The 18,397-nt window shown below is 32.0% G+C and overlaps 1 protein-coding gene across 1 annotated transcript in view; it reads left to right on the forward strand.

The window, feature by feature from the left end:
- pio (piopio) overlaps positions 1–18,397 on the forward strand; it is a 58,379-nt gene that overhangs the window by 37,493 nt on the left and 2,489 nt on the right. Inside the window, exons 5-8 of the mRNA XM_068765675.1 lie at positions 14,604–14,782; positions 15,639–15,717; positions 16,211–16,353; positions 17,698–17,854. Coding sequence (XP_068621776.1) covers positions 14,604–14,782; positions 15,639–15,717; positions 16,211–16,353; positions 17,698–17,854 — 558 coding nt within the window. The remainder of the gene's footprint in view (positions 1–14,603; positions 14,783–15,638; positions 15,718–16,210; positions 16,354–17,697; positions 17,855–18,397) is intronic.

An 18,397-nucleotide genomic window follows, 5' to 3' on the forward strand; every position in this document is an offset into this window, starting at 1 on the left:
TTTGATTCATTTTCAACAGTTACTAAGTCTTCATTCAATATAGGGGACAACAAACGGACTACCCGTACGATGAAAAAAAATTCGCTCCATCATCATTATTATTATCTTTTCAGGCGATATGCTCACTACTCCACAGCCAGCTTCTCCGTATAATAGGCTACCTTAAAAAATTGCGACGATGGTCAGTTTTGCTCTGCATACAGCGACTTCTTGCAGACTGCCATCGGTCTACCTAATGCGACGTTTTGCTCTAAGCAAGTCGAAAGCTCTAAAAATACGGAAAACTCGATATGCTCGACTCTGATATTTTTGTCTTAGATTGAAACATTTTTTGTCTTAAATAAGTTTTCAAGTATAATATTAAGCTATAAATGTACAACACATTTACCACCTTGTAGTTACGGCATACGTACCTAATAATGATTTTTTAAGATTTCTGATTCTTGAGTAACGTTCTCAAAATGTTCGAAAACAATTTGAAAAATGCAAATAAAACTATGGCTGACAAAGTATTGACACATTCGTCTTATGATTATACGTACGTCCGCATAAGTACCAAAATTAGATTACTAATACTAATACTACTAATATACGGGATTGCCATACACGCAGTAGATTACTTCTAGAACCAAAATCTCTCAGAAATTTACTGATAATTCGTTATTATAACTTAAAATTTACCTATAAAAAGGTAATTTTACAGCAAAAATCCTTTGCTGTAAAATTACCTTTTTATTAATTAATTTATGTTCTTTCTAATTAGGTATATCGGTAAATAAAACAAACGCATATAAATGTAAGTAATCATTTATTTCAACGGGATAAGAGCATAAACACATAAATATGTACACTAGGCGGTTTGTCCTCGCAGCGCAGGTGAAATATAGCCTGAGAATAACTTTGTATGCCCTTCAATGTTCGTTGTTGATGTGACTTCACGTTGGCAGAATACACGTACAGGAAATTCTTAGAATATTTTATTATTTATACAATGTCTTTATTCTAAGCGCCTTCATTTTCTCACGTAGCTTTGTCTAATCAATTTCCATAAATATTCATTATAATTAACGTTTTCAAATATATAACTCTACCATAAGTAAACTTCGGAAACGTTTTATGCTATCTATATTAATCTACTTCCAATATACTATGATTATAACAGATAATATAGTAGATACCGTGTTGACTAAAGAAAGAAAAGTAGTTTCGAAACACGCTGGCTGCAGAGTTTTTTCATAGAGCAATAAACTTTCAGCCTTGAAGAGAGACTTCAAAAAGTAATACCCAAAGAAATGATATTTCAATCTATTAATTAAACCTCCGATTATTATTATTGGATTAATTCAGTATATTGGGTGGAGCGCTTGTGCAGCAGAGGAGTATTGCGGCCGAAAAGTTCTTGAGTGGCTTATGATGCCCACTCGAGAACCGTTCAGCCGGTAGACGCGACCTGGGTGCGGGCAGTATAAAACCGATCAATGTACCGATCTATAGAGTAGGCTTTTGCTTTGCATTGAGCTAAAATAAATGAATGAATGAATGGAAACCACTTCTTTTTTTAGCGTTGATGGAATTTTTGGTATAAAACAAATGTAGGTAACAGAATTTGTATATTTATGACACTGAGAGATTAACTATGTTTTATTTGTTTTATATTTGAAAAAAAAATTAAAGGCTTTATATTAATGTGCTCTTAATATTATTTAAACAAGCTTTAAGTTTTTAGAAAATAGTTAATAAACATATAGTTAATAAAAATGATGTGATTGAGTTGTACACTATTTTTTTAAACTCAAAGAAAGTTAATAATTACACAAAGAACAAGAGATGTAAGTAACGTTAAGAACGCAGTTGCGCAAGTGCATGAACCGAGGAAGCGCGTGATTTGAATCAATAGACGATGCGTCTTACGCCTTCCATCCGCCTGTCCGTCCATCCGTCTGTCCGCATTAACAGGAACTGAAAAGAAACAACAATTTAATGCGTAAATGACTATATCTCGATTTTTATTTTCTGATATCATTAATCTTGGTGATAATAGTCAGTAAAAATTAGAAAACATGAAAAATACACGTTTATCATTACAGATGTAATGTGTATCGCAAACGGGATCTATAATTAGACTTTAGCAAATCCAGAAAGAACATTTTTTTGGATAATCAATTAAATATAATTTATGTCAATAAAAAGGAATGGTTTTGCTATAGGAAGGTAGTATTATAGGTTTTGCGAAAGTGCCTCTATCAATTCGATTCACCATTATATAATTTTCATATTTTACTGAAACCAAAAGGAAAATTCTCATAAAGGAAAAAATCAAAAACTCCTTAAAAATAATAAAAATAACTCTTTTATTTACTAATACAAATCCCAGAGTAATACAAGCTCCTTTACTCGTAAAACAGCTGTCAAATATTTTACGTCAATTAAAACAAAAAAGGCGTGTAGATATGTTACCTTTAATAAGAAATAACGTGTACCATAAAGCTTTACAATCAAAGACACATGTAATTGAAATGCTTTATCTATAATTTATAATGATATAAAGTCTATTTTACCATATAATTCAGATTTGAAAAAAAAGTGTTTTGACAGTAGTTATAATTGTAATAATTCCGATAAAAATTTAATAAATGAGAAGCTCCGTAGATTCACGAAAGTAACCGGCTAAGCCCAGTGGATTTTAACTTACTTAGGATACCAGGGACTGCCAAGCGCAGCGAAGTACGTCAACGCATAAGGAGGACAGGCGACCATTAGGGTAGTTGGAATAGGCAAGATGCAGGATGTTTTCAACCGGTCCAATTGGAGATGTATGACGGACCCCTATGCCTAGCAGTCATCATCGGATCACTGATAGACTTAGAGGTCCGTACCATCAACCGTAGGGTTGAAATGATAATAAATATAAAATTAATTAGCGGCTCTTTTATGGCTATGCTATGCTTCATTTGACTCAAAATCGTCATACATGTTGGTTTTAATAAAAACATGTTTCATAAATACATATAATAAGTAAGTCAACGAATCATCAAATGTATTATCACACAATTTAAACAATTTCAGCTGATATTGACTGTATATTTTTTAAAACAGCTATTCCTAGAATTCGAACGGTTCTATGAAGTTGTTCAAAAGGCTATAACTATCGGAAGAGCGAATGCGTTCCCGGTTATTAGCGATACCAATCAAGCAACGGTACTACGAGTTAGCAGACGCTATTTGTGATTGCGCACCCGTGGAAATATTGTCTTACGTAACGGTCGCGTATGTTTTATTTTATTGGTCGCACAAAACTTAAAGATAATACATATTTATTTATAATAATGGTACGACCGAGTAAAAGTTTTCACTTAGCAAATGTACACTTTAGGGTGTCGACGTTAAAACTAGATATATTTAATAAATGTAATAATAAATAGAAAATAATGAACAAAGTTGAAACAAAATTTGTGTCTTTACATTAAAAATTTTCAGATCTTAAATTCCCTAATCTTTTAATGTAAATCAAGCCAAGGAACAGTCTCAAAAATATTCAGAGTGAAATTGAGATATGTAGTAAGAAATAACTAGTAACTAATTTTGACATCGTTGTTTTAGTCCATAGAAGCCTATTGCAAGGCATAAACCTCACCTAAGATATCAATGGGGATACACCATAATCGCCACGCTTATCCGGCGGATTAGCGATTGCGGTGTGATGTAATGATAAAAAATCTTTTGTGAACAGTCGAAATCCCATATTATTTATTAATGCACAAAGTGTAAATTATATAAGTTTGTATACCGGGAATTGAACCCCGGACCTACGATCGCAAGTCTCAGTCCTCTACCGCTGATAAATTCTATGTGAAAGTTAAAATCGTAATGATTTAAAAAAGAAAATAGATTTAAACAAAAAAGCTCATATTAATTAATCATTAAAAATAACATATTAATAAATTTCTCGCAAAGAATCAACTAAGTCATGTTGTAGATATCGAAAATGTACAAAGATTAGGCATTGTAAGAAGGTCGCAAACAAAAAAAAAACAAGTAAAAAACACGTGCGAACAAAATAGTTACAAAGATGTTATTTCCAAAAGATGATTAGTCTAGAGTTAAAGCGCCAGTAGATGCTGTCCAAAAGAGGTTTCTTTGTAGATTCGCTTGTGATTTTCACAGGATGATTTTACCAGTTGTATAATTCTCAGATGGCAAATATAAGAATTTGCAAAAACATGTATTAATATACAGATAATGTCACCATATTTATGTACAATCTCTACAGAGTGAAGGATGTATTAAGGCCGATACCACCTATATTCATATAAAACCATTAAACATAACCAGTAGTTACCGTGTGCAACCCCGTATCCGTTATGCGGTAGCAATGATGTGCAGTTATTTACAGTACCGCACAATCATACATGAGTGTAATATTTTAACAATCATTCTTACATAGTCAATTAAAGAGATAAGAAATAATTTCTCATATCTATTAATAATATTACCGTTATTTATATTACATATCGGAGATTTCCACTTATGTGGACTCATCATGATATCTCTGAAACGATAATGTTTAAAAACTTGAAACTTTATTTAAAATATTCCCTTAAATGACTAGAGGTCAGTTAAGAACGAATTTTACAAAATTTTACCCACAAGGTACATTGTACGGATGTTCGAAAGGGCGTTGAAAATTAGTTTATATAAATATAAAATAGTCGGAAGAACTATGTCTATTGAACGCTTTATTACATTGATATCTATGTTAGAATATACTAGGTCAGATACCTATATATTTATGTATATCTTAGAAACTAGACCATAGGTTATCTTAGTATGTCTTATAACTTACAATAAAGCGACAATACAATAGAACGTTTTTCCATAAGGTTTTATGTAATAAAATTTGTAGTTGATTTAACAATTATTTTTTTTTTTATAGTAAAATTATTTATTACATCTCCTAGTAACTTTTTGTTAATTGCTGCGTAATAGTGGAACTTGTTGTAAGATACTTTTTAAAATATTTGAAATTAGTTACTAAATCTCAGTCACGTGTTGACGACATCCTTTGTTTGTAGAAAATAATGGTTGATACCATCGAAGTACAAAGAATATGAACGGAAGTGATTTTTTTATAGAAAATCGAACCCAGTGATCAATGCTACAACTTCACGTTCATTGCGAAATTAACCTCTCAAATTTGTCAGGTCAAAGGAGTGACGGGCGGTAATATCTAAAGTAAGAGGCCCCCTCTCTGAAGTGAGAGGTCTCTCTGACAAGGGCCACGGTAGAAACTTTACGAGTTGATAGAATAAATATTAATTTAATTATCTTTACATTTATAAAGACAATTAAATTAATATTATAACATCATATAATATATAAATATAACATATGTAAATATAATATATATAATAGCATCATTGTTACTTAGTTAAAAATAGAGATATTATTAACAAACGTTTATATCAAAATCATGAACAGAAATTATAACCTCGTAATTTTTTTATAATTTCAGATGCACATTTTTAGTACTTATTACTTTACTTTTACTTTACATATTAGGACTACTTTTTAAGACGATAGCTCGCCTTATAATTTGTTGAATTTACATGGCAATGTTGTTATTCCAAAATTAGTTATTAAATTAGTCATTATCGTCAGTCATGATGAATTAAGCGCAATTTACTATTAGATTAACAACCTCAATATTTTTATTCGAGAAGACAAAATTAATGTAAAATCCATTACCAATCGCAACACATTGTGTTCACAAGGATTTTTAATTTTTGTAACTTGCCATGCGGTTCAGACGCTGCTCTTTTCGATTAAAACAAGAAAAGTTACACTTTCTGCAATTGATAATTACTTAACCCAAAATTAAACATTACTCAAAATACGGTCAAATTCCATGTCACAGATATTGTCTTAATTTATGAAAAGTAATAAAAATAATACTTACTAATAAATTTTAACTTAGTTCTCACAATGCTATATTTATGATTTTAATGAGTAATGTATTTTATTTTATAAAATTAAATTCTTTCTATGAATACAATAAATGAAAACATACTAATGTTTAGTACATTTTTATAATATAGTTATTCAGTTTTCGTAATACAGCTTTCATTTTATGTCCATAATAATAAAAGAAAAACTGTTTTATGTAGTAATATAGTGAAGTGCGATTATATGACTCCACAATAAAATCACTAGCGTTTCAAAGCGGTTTGTTCACTATGTACATAAGTTTGGTTCATGTCGTTTTGACTAAAATAGCTGGAGTGATCTATTGAGAAAATGCGGGAACTTATTTGCGCACCTGACACATTGCACAGTATTCATCATCTTTTCAGCCATAAGCCGACTAGTGATGTACATAAGCCCCCATATATTTCCAAAAAGACTATAAGCATGTCGTCTGTCTACCCTGTAGGCGGAAGTCCTGCACTGTTCTTCCCGGCCCGTGGTGTCCACTCCGGTACTTTATGACCCCAACAGCCATCTTTTCTGCGCGATATGTAGCCTACCCACTGCTATTTCAACTTACCAATCCAAAGTAATGATATATTTTAAACAACTTATTGTGATATTAGAATACAAAAGCGACGCTTCAAACAAGACACCTGTCTATAACCTTCCTCTTTAAGCTGTATTTATGCGTTCGGTCAATATTGACCCGTCCAATGTAAATATTCATAAGCGTCCGACAGCGTAGTCACGATGCGTGACGCAATACTAATCTGCAGTGTTAACATTTGAATGAGGCTCCAAAGATAAAAATGCGATTTGTAAACGATCGCAAATCAATTACACGTCGATTACCAGTTCTTATAATATAATCAATTACACTATATTAAACATTCGTTTAGTGACAAGATAATGTTACGAAAGACAAATGAACTAGAGTATATTTATAAATTCTATCGAATATGTTATAGTAAAAGTGACATTCTTTAATTAGATTCAGCAAAAATAGCTTCCGTATCCACGGACCCCTTTAACTAATAAAACTGTACAAAAACAAACAACTAAACTAGACTAAGTGCCGGTTATATATTAATATACAGCATTCTGTAAAGAAAAACAAATGAATAAGACAATAGAAATTACTGACCGACGACATAAAAAAACTGTTATGAATTCCAAAGTTAAAATTTGATATTTGTTCTTTAACAGTAGGAGTAGTTAGTTGTTATGTATACGTGTAAACTCATCTTTAGTCCGTTATCACTGACAGGAGTTGTTCATTTTCTGCCGAGGAAACTTAATATATTTATTTCATGGCCTTTTATTTTCTTCTTTATTCTTTGTTTTTGTCTTCGTTCACACTTAGTTTTGACACTAAGCAAGATGACTTCCTGTATTATCTTTCTGTGCTTAATTCTCATTGTCATTGTAACAACGGGCTGATCCACAACTAACGTACATTTTGATCATTTTGCGAAAGGTGCTTTGTCTCTTAAATTTACCAGTGACATTTTTCCTTATACTTCAGTGTTTTATTTAATTTTTTTTCTCTAATAAAAGCTACGACACAGTTCAGAGTAATGAATACATCTATTAATATTTAAATAAATACACGTTGGTGTTAGCAGTAGTAAACAGCGCAATCCTATACAAACACTTCTAAGGTCTCTCTGAGGTCTGGTAAACAAAACTTTATCTTCACATTCAATATTAACTTCTCTTTTTGAGTATGCTCAGTTTAAATATTCTTTGTCCCCTTTATGAATAGGCTTCGTAAAAAAACCTACAGATCGGTTATATTTAAAGAAACGAATACTTGTTTAATACACACAAGGATTTTGTAAAAACATTTCGGAATTCCATTCGCAATAAAAATAATTGTTCATTTATTAAAAATTATTTAGTTATTAATTCTAGTAATATAATAATATGTATGTGTATAAATATATATAATATATATATATATATATATATATATATATATATATATATATATATTATCTAACCACTGCACTTGTACATACATAAAAGTGTCAGTTGATTATGTATTTAATTTCTTCTTAATATTTGTTGATAATATAGTTATTTAAGTGAGATATAACTTTAAACTGTATTAACTTGTAGAGAGTTTGCTGTGTAACACAACATACAAGTTCTATGAATTAGCAAACCGAATAGGTAGAACATGCACCATCTAGGCTATGGTTTATTATGTCATCGTCATCATTTCTTCCATTGCTTCCTCCACAGATTTTCCAAAGGACTGGTTGGAAGCAGCCTAAGCACCTTACGTCGATCTTATTCCTTGTAGAAGGACGTCCTTTACCGCGCTTGTTGGTTTTTGGTCTATGTTAGAGCGTCCATCCATTCTGTGTCAATCTACTAGGATGTCTCTGTATGTACAGATCTTCTCATTTATGGCTCGATGTCTCGAAATCCCGAGCACATAACACAATTTATGTGTATTAAATAATAATAAGAAACCCGTAAGCTTTTTGTTGTGAGTTACAGAAAAAATAATAATAATCGTGTCCAAACGATCGTTTAAAACGGCATCTAAAATCGTCCATGACATATTGAAATGTTAAACTTGTTTTACTTATTTAAATATTAATATAATTTTATACGTATGTAAATAACTCATATATTCGAAGATCATATTAGACGTTAGGTATTCTTAATTTGTATGATGTCATACAGATTGAGATTCGTCACTTAAAACTAAATAATTTATAGTTGATTTATGTTACTCCTTCTCTATCGTGAGTAGAGTTATCATATGACATATGAATGATTCGAAAATAATTAATAGTCTTACCCTAAGGCTCTAATCGCAATGTGTATTGTAACATAGCCCATGCCGAGGGCCTCTGTGGCCTGACGCTTCATGAAGCATCCTCTAAATAATAGAGCGGTACGATAAAATATCTAAAGTTATAGATTAGGTCCGAGCGTCTCCCGTGCCTTCCACCTCGGAACTGCAAAAGCAAAGCCGTATTTGTTGTAGCTTTTTTTCTTTTTTGGTCAATGCTGTGCTGACCAAAAAATAAAAAAAGTCTCTAACGAACGTTTGGAAAAGCAATGTAGGTGACAATGACCTTAATTCTTCTGGGAATGGGAAAAAAAGGTTGGAAATACTATGAAAAATAGTAATAAAACTTTGATACAATATAATAAAAGTAAAATAAAATTTTTGGATTATTTAGATATCTTAATTCATAATTTAAATTTGAACATATAAGAAAGTAAAAGAAACCTGCAGTATTCTGGAAGGAAAGCCATAGCGAGGTATAAAAGGATAATAAAGTATGAAAAAAATGAAACAGATTGTAACGGAAAACTCAAGAGTGAAAAGGAGACTTAGATAAGATGAAAGATCAGCTACAAAATAAAAGTGAATGGAAAAAATAAATATTTTAAAAATTAGTCCACCACCACCCATGACAGGGAAGCACCAAGGGTCCTCAAAAACGAGCAAACAAAAAAGAAATATAAATTATGTGGAATATACACATTATTAACAAGTCGTGCCTTGTTAGTCTAGATTTAACCAGATACGACACCCTTCAAACCAGACAGAACGTTGCTGACGCGCTGTAATTGGTCTGAAGATTATAAAAAAAGAAGAATTATAGTATAAGTAGAAGAAATAAATATAAGAAAAAGATTTAAGTTACTTAGCCACTAGAGCCTATAGTTCCAAAGACATCTGTACTTTTTCGTCGGGATTATATTTACTAAAAGACGAAAACGCAATAACTAATGATAGGTCATTTTAGCAGCACGAGAAGTGTACACGAATCTTAGATAGATGAACGAATACAGTACCTAGGACTAGAATACAACAATTTTACAAGTAATATATCCATTTCATTGTTGTCCATTTTGACCATGCAACCAAAGGTAATAATGACGTGACTTTTTTTAGCCAGGCAGTGAGTTAATTAGCCTTTCTTAGGTCCCATTGTTATAGAGCTATGCAAAATAGACCGTTTTAGCGCACCGTTACTTGTAAGTAACGGACACAATGCTTAAAAATAGATGAAGTCTTAAAAAGTATTTACTTGAAAAGAACTATGTATGTGCATATTATCAATGTAATTTGTTTAGAATTTCTGCGCTACATAATTTGTTAAGATATTAATTGATTCGTTTTTAATGACGCTTTTATTCGAATGTCGTTCAGTAGTTCATTGATTTCTTCTAATGCGTTTTTAATCATATTAATAATTTGTATGTTAAAGTTATAATAAAAAAAAACACTTTCATATGTACGATATTGGCGTTTACTGCATTCAGTTTTATGACTTCGGATAATTTATAATGATCAATTATGTACTTCAGGAGAAGAATGGCAGGAAAGCCGAATCTAAGAGGATTATTTGATTTTTGACATTTTGATTAATTTGGGCTCAGTTATAAAGAAAATCTTTATTAGAATGAAGTTACGATAGTTCTAATTGCGTCATGATCCGTAAAGATCCCGAACAACAACAAACTCAGACGGTTTTTTGTGATTACTTTCACAAATGTCCTTAATGTAGTAGTAAGAGAAGTAAAGTTTCGAGCTGTATTATCACAAACAGAATCGAAGCAAAAGCGTGAAGCTAATTGAAAACACAATATGGAATGTGTTGCATGTTGATTTGATACACAAAATTAAAAAAAATATATATTTACTTATCGTAATAAATGTTTTGCATTACTGTTTTTATACTTCGTATCTTGCATTCAGTTTTTTTCAATAACACCTAGGGGTTAAAACACTTGGGCAGTCCGGCCAGTGAACGTAGCCTGCGGACAAATCGAGAGGTGCGGTTGCAGCACATCGTCGCTGACCTCGATACACCAACAGCTTTATGTAACGCTCATGAAAGGCAGACATGAGAAATATTCTCCGCTCTCGTTCTACGCAATAAACATTTGCTCTTCATATTTGGTAAACGAAATTACGTCGCACACTAAATTGCCTATTTTACTCCCTTTACACGTATTTATTATATATTTTAACACATACTTTTTAATGACTTTTTTTTTATTTTTTTTACGGAATCATTGGTAATAGATTTATTTATAATTCAAAATACAATTTATAAAGTATGTATCTTAGTAGAAGTAAGCCTTTGCCTTTTTATATATATATATATATAGAGATGAAATTTCATAAAATCCATTTTTGTTATATTTTAACAGGCCAAAATATTCTGGATTCATACCTAAAAGAGCTATAGTTCGAATTTTTTTTTTAAGAAGGAAGCGAGGGCCATATACTCCTCGCGTACATACATATTATATATTAACAAAAAAACAACTACTATATCCGAGTACAAGAAAAAACTCATGTCAATTCGAAGAATCAAGATCAAATTACTGTATTTTTTATAACAAAGAAAAGAAAAGTAAGGTGTACCTCACTAGTACAATTTTATAGATAGAAAATGTGCAAATTTACCTGCATATTCATCGTCATTCGTTCGTAGAAGAAAAATTTCTTTGCCATTAAACTGAATTTTTTGTAGAATTTTCCTCAATAGTTCATGGAATATTTAATAGGATTGTTCTAAAGAAGTTTTCCATAAAAATCCTGGCCTCTGGTAAGGCAGACTTTGCACTTCGAATTTGTATTACATATAATATAACATTTTTATAAAGTCAATAACATAATGACAGAATTGCATATAAAATATGTGTTATTTCTAATTATAATAAATAACACAGCTATATGTAATAACAATTTTTTCCTCTTTTATTCAGGAAAGTACAAACACTTTAGCAGAAATCTGTAATAACTTTTAATTCGTTCGCGAAAAAACATTTCAAGCTGTTAAATTCTTTTCTTAATTTGCTTCAATCAAGCGTAATCATAACCTGTTGCTTAAAGCATCTCGTGTGAACTCATTAATTAAGATTATCTGCAGTCGTTACCTGAACTGAGTAATTATAAAATTATTAAGTAATTTACGACTGGGATTTTTATCTCAGTACTGTTAGATTTTGATCTAAGCACACTTGTAAATATCGATGTATATGCAAGAGAAACAATACGGCTTGAAAAAAACAATAAGTTTATTAAATTAATACAGAAATCTTATTAGACGTACTATATTTTAACTTTTTTAAAAGACTTTGAATGGTTTGTAAATAGAATAAGTTAACTTTTTATTTATTTATTTATTCCTAGTCTCTTCACTTCAGAAAATTTTTATTGATTATCCCTTTCGGTACCAATTGATATTGATATCGATTGGTACCGAAAGGGTCTAGTGAGAGAAACTATGCGGAAAATAGGGAACATCTCCAAATGTATAACTTCTTAATATGTTATAAATTAATTTGTTAGTTCATTAAATATAAATGAAACAGTCTAATATTAAAAAGGCGTGTTTGTCTGCGTGAAAGAAACAAGTGACCTTTACCAGCGGCCTTGCCGTAGAATGCGTGGTCGGCACAAGTGGGCACAACTGCTTATGGTTCGAGCCATGTTAAACTCCTGCTCTAAAAATTTTAATACTTTATAACTTACATATATGACACCAAAACTAATATGGCGTTAACTAAATATGTCAATGGTTATTGCATTTCTATTTTACAAAATTGTTTGTTTAAACAAAATTAGAGATTTCTTAAACAGTCTTTTTTTTACTTCTTGTTTTCTAGTTTCTCTAGGTAAGTCGATCCATCCATGCTAATCTAAGATGGCTACCAAATAGAATAACGTGAGAACGTAATCATTAGTTACGTCTTCATTAAGTTAAATTTATGTTTAATTATTTCGGAATAATAAGCCATGGTTTAATAAAAAGCAATATCCGAACCATAAGACTGGGCTAGTCTCATGAGTTTAGGTCAGAAAAATTAAATAGAGATTTCATTCTTCTGAATGTTATTATAAAATTATTTTATAAATAAATATTTTACAATAACTCTAAAGAATATATCAATGAAGTTTGTTCCATTGAAAAATGTTCCAAAATGCGCGCACGCAACTTAACAATGAGGGGAGGTGACGTCACATCCCGCTTGCTGAACACCCTACTTACGAGTAAAATCAGAAAGGAAACGATCCGGAATGAGTTGAATTCTAAATTGTAATCGTTACTAAATAAATAAATGCTGGACATTTATAAAGTACACGAACGTTTTTTTATTGATCAATCAATGCGGTGAGATTAATCGTTTATACCGATAAGTCAAAAGTTAATCGCTTTCTTGCCGAAATCATAATGGCGTATTGATATGCAAGAATAGGTAGCAATATAATTTTGGAATAACAAATATGTTACTATCATATAATAACATAACAATAATCCTGTTAGTAAAAAAATGTATATTTGTGAAAAGCCTGAAACTAAAATCTATTTAAATTTCTTCACATACTCTAGTTTTTTGGCAATGCAACATTTATATCTGTATGTAGGCAAATTTGCGAATGTTTTCAATTTACATGTCTTAAAATTTAGCATTGGTAGAACATAACAGGCAATTTTGTATTCTGTAACGCAGTATTCATTTAAATAATTTACTATATGCACGTCGATATGTCGCCGCTTATTCTCTGTCGCTGGTTTTAATTAATGCCCGTGACATTTGAGTGGGAAATGCAAAAACTGAATCATCAATACAAAAACAGATGCAACTTTTTTTATATTTATTAACCCTGAACAACTTGTTTTTATGTAACATTTATTTTAATAATACTGTATTTTATTTCTACTACTTTGAACAGATTTTTTTATTCGAATAACGTCATCTCTACTTTTATATAGTATATAATAAATTACATAGGTAATTGTATTATTAATAGACTATAACTTCCTATCTCATACCGCTGATTGGATCACCTACAGAAGAGGTCTATTTATTATTTATTCTAACATCTAGACGATTTGTAAATGAAACAGATAAAGGACCTTGACGAAACCGGAACATAAATTGTGTGACAACAACAAGTAACTCTGGAAAATTTTCAAAAAATTATTACTTATTATAAATAGCAAATATCATACTGATACAGAAAAGAAATAGAGGAATTATTTTATCCAAAATTTTACTATATTGTCACGAATAACAAATATCACAATTGCTGTATTTAACGGATGTGGGAAGGCATAGAGCTAAACGCGCTCTTTCATACCGTTTTGCTGTACGCTACTTACTACGCTAGTGGGGTGCTCAAGAAACTTGGCTCGGGCTGTTACATTATTTATTACGCCCACTTAAGAAGCCGTCAAGTTCTTAGGTTGCTTAGATGGACTCTGCATATTGAGTTGTCGCAAAGTCCTCGAGAAGACACGCCGGCTTTATCATTCGAGTTGCTAGAAAGAATGCTCGAAAGAGCCAAAGCTTGAATCTCTGTATGGTATAACTGGTGAACTTCTTATGTTAATAATACTTAAACGTTGGAAAACATTAGCGCCGGTAGAAAAAATTGCGTATTAATTTACGTGGTAGTATCGCGAGTATATTGTAGGCCACCCTTGCTCGCGAGGATAGCGTGAGTTTTGGCTACCTAATTAGTTTTGTTTTGGTAACTTCACTTACGTTAATTAAAATATATTTCTAAATAAAAAGTTACGAAGTTTCGCGTTGATTTCCTCTTAGTCTGGACTACGTGCACTAAGTTATTGTATTATCTCCAGGAGGATGGCACGGTGGAGTACTATAACAACATAATAGTGCAGCCGCACCTACGATTGGTGACGGGGCAAGGCCGCGGGTACCACGTGCGTTGCCGCTACCGTCGCCGCGATCTGACCATGTTCCACCTGCATCGCCCGCATGCCGACCGCCTCACACAGTCAAGGGACGGCTACAGCAGGTATGATCAACACAGTACAGATTGAGGAGATTGAGGAGTTATCACAACAATAAAGAACTTAAGTTTCTAGGGCAATGTTAACCGACTATAGTACTATATGAAAACACTTTAGTTTTGACGATATGTGTTGAACGAAAGAGGTTTCCGGATAGGAGTCCAGAAAACCCTTTTTGATGGCCCAACAAAATAGATACGACTGTTGTTGTAGGTAAGTGTACAACATGACACCGAAGCTGAGTTTAAAACTCGTTAGAAACCCAGAAATAGCCATAACAGGAATACGTTCACTAGACATAATATTGCGCTATTCCACAGCCATTTGACGATACGGATGAGTTTAGCTCGCGCGGATTGGGTTAAGGTCGGGCCAAATAACCGCTAACATAGGCTTTGCGGTTTGCTTCCTTTTGTAATACTTAACTATTTGCTAAGCTACTACTGTTACACCTTGTTGTAACTTGTAATACGCGCATCCCCCTAGCTGTATCACTATCAAAACCCTGTACCACCAACTGTAATTAGTATCAATACCATTAAACGAATTAAATAATTATAAATTTTTGTTTATATCCAAAAAGGAACATCTCTCTACAGATCGAGTCTACAGAAACGGAATTAGTAATACTTCCAAGATTTTCAGTAGGCATAAGCTAAAAGAAACTAAACTTATTTAAAATAACTAATAACTCCTTAGTAGCTCCTAAAGGAGTAACAGCGAAGTTATCACGGAAAAGGTACGCATAAATTAAGAGTTCGTTGAATAGAAAAGAGTAAAAAAACGGTAATAACTAGTGTTGAATTTTTACGTTAAGGAATTTGTTTCTAATAATAAATATTATGAAATTAATTATTTCAGTGATGACTTCGACGAGGATTCAGGATTACTTCCGTCGGTTACGATGAAGATTTACAAAGGCGACCCAAAGGATAAACAGGTGGGAAAATTTTTAAGTCACTCATTTAAAGCTTGTTTTGCTATTTTCCCGTATTAATAATTTGCATAAAACATAAATGAATGTGCATAATTAATTTAGCATTATGAAGCCTCATGTGTACCAGCATAGTCTAAATTTGAGCCAGGATTCAGCCCCCCGGAATCAAATTAATCAAATAATAATGTGAAAGTCTTAAGTTTTTCGTTTATTATTACATAAATAATTTGAATATTTAAAGTTCTGTAAACATTATTATACTGCGAAATGCATGTTGTATTCAAATGAAGTAGATGACAATAATTTTGATTGTAGATTTAGAAAATATCTAATTATTTTGATTTTGTACATCAGAAAATTTAAAGTCAGTTTACTAAAAAAGGACTTATACTCTCTCTCTCACTCTCTCTCTCTCTCTCTCTCTCTCTCTCTCTCTCTCTCTTTCTCACAATGACAAAATTACAAGATGCTATGTATGCATGTTTGTCGCAAGCAGGTAGCTTCAAACGTCCGCATCGGGGACACTCTGACGCTGCTAGTGTCGCTCGAGCGGCAGCGGCGCTACGGTTTGCTGGTGTCCGAATGCGCTGTACGCGACGGTCTGGGCTGGGCCGAGCAGAGCCTCATAGCAGACGACGGGTGAGAGTTACTATAATCATACCATCATCCACATTTGATCATTACAGTGACCACTTGTGTACATCACGAAAAGAATGCCAGTAATTAGAATCCGATTGAAGTCCCCCTATAATAGCGTGTCATCGTTCAATTTAAAACTGTAAGAATTTCAAACGTACCATGATTTGACAAGAGCCCACAACAATAACATACGGTTTTTTTTTGGGGGTTTCTTTTACATTATACTTAATACAGTAGTAGAGCAATTCATTACCAAGCTACATTATCCCTTGAAAACTCTATTTGAAGTTTTAGCTTAGTGAACTTCCTAATTTTATTAATCGATAATTTAAAGAATTACTAATTTTGTGAAGTTGAGAGAAAGGTATTAAAAGCTATTTTTATTTATAGAGCTAACTTTAGGTACTTTTGCTTAAATTTATTGCTATTCTTGCACAAGAATTCAAAAAAATTCTATATGCGTATGATGACTTAATTGTCATGAACATAGCGAGTATGTACAGTTATAATATTTCTCGCGACACACTTACAAACTCCTTTATTATATACGAATTTTACAACAACTTCGTTTTCAAAGAAATAAAAATATCACTGAGGTATAGTTCAACTGGACCACGCAGATATCACACAGCATTCGAAACAATTAATTACAAACGAAATTTCCTGATCACAACATTCATTCGCAGCTTACATAATACGATTTAACGTTATTGGTTTTTATTTAGAGCCCAAGTTAAATATGATATAAGGAAGCAATAGGTATTACCTGCATGCTTAAATCTCAAAATCCGTGATGTCACTAACGAAATCGACCTGCAGGTATATGGGGACATACTTCTTTAAATTTGTCTGAAAATTTTGATAAGAGTCGTCATTTGTACGGTCGTGGGGAACCACGGTTTTATATAGGGTGTTTGATATAAATTCACATAACAGCCAAATCGAATGATTTACATCCCTAATTTTTTTATTTTATTTTGAATTAAAATGCATAGTCATTGTTGGAAAATTAATTATATTAAATTATGTACGGAAAAATTGAATATTTCCAACCTGATCCGGTCGATTATTTTGACATTCTACATTTATGACAGAACTTAATTTTACAAATACAAACACATCAGGATTTCTTCGTACTGAACTCTTATTATTCAATATGCAATATTTGCGTAACGGGCGTATCCGTGAGCCCCTAGTTCGTCGAAGCTGTAAAAATAATAAAGATTTACACCTCCGAAAATCACCGGACATCAATGACGAAATTACATTACTATTGACCATTAACCAAGAATTTCACTGTCGTGTTTTACGTATGTATTTAATTTTAAACTTTTCTTATTACAGATGTCCTTTGGACGGCGAAATCATGGGCCAGTTCCAATATTCGAACGATCGTCAAGAAGCGCGTGTGTCGTTCCCTGCGCATAAGTTCCCCTACACCGCCAGCGTCTACTACACGTGCGAGGTCAAACTCTGCGACCTCAACCATCCGACCGACTGCGTGAGTTATCGTACCAAAATTAAAAACCTGCGCTTATTAAAAATCTTACTTGTTAGAAAGTAAAAATATTCATAGATATCATCAAAATGTTAACGTGTCTAAAGACTGCTCTTGAAAAAAAAAACAATTAAAACGTTGATTCAGTTATGTCTCAAACGTTTTTTAGATGCAAATTATAAGTTACCTATTAAGGCCAACCAAATGCAATCTATTTGTATAAAAGATGGCACGGACATACACTTACGTAAAACAAAGAGTAAATTTAGAATTAGTACCAAAAATGTAAAATTACACAAAAATTTATAAGCTCTAAGATTTAGAAGTACTGTTTACTTCTAATTCTTCTTCTTTCTTTGCCACAATGTTATCTATTGGATATAAATAAAAGGCATACACACGTTGTATATATAAATAAACAGGATTTGTATATTATTTAAAACAAACATACAATATGAAATGAATATTGTAAATAAGGCAGCAAGTAGAAAAATAATACAAATAGATTAACATTTACCAATAAGCAATCTAGATAAATAATAAGGA

This window comes from Battus philenor, unplaced genomic scaffold (genome assembly GCF_028537555.1).
Source record: "Battus philenor isolate CCGP_79_NKW_IND1 unplaced genomic scaffold, ilBatPhil1.0.hap1 SCAF_20, whole genome shotgun sequence".
In the NCBI taxonomy this organism is placed as follows: Eukaryota; Metazoa; Arthropoda; class Insecta; order Lepidoptera; family Papilionidae; genus Battus; species Battus philenor.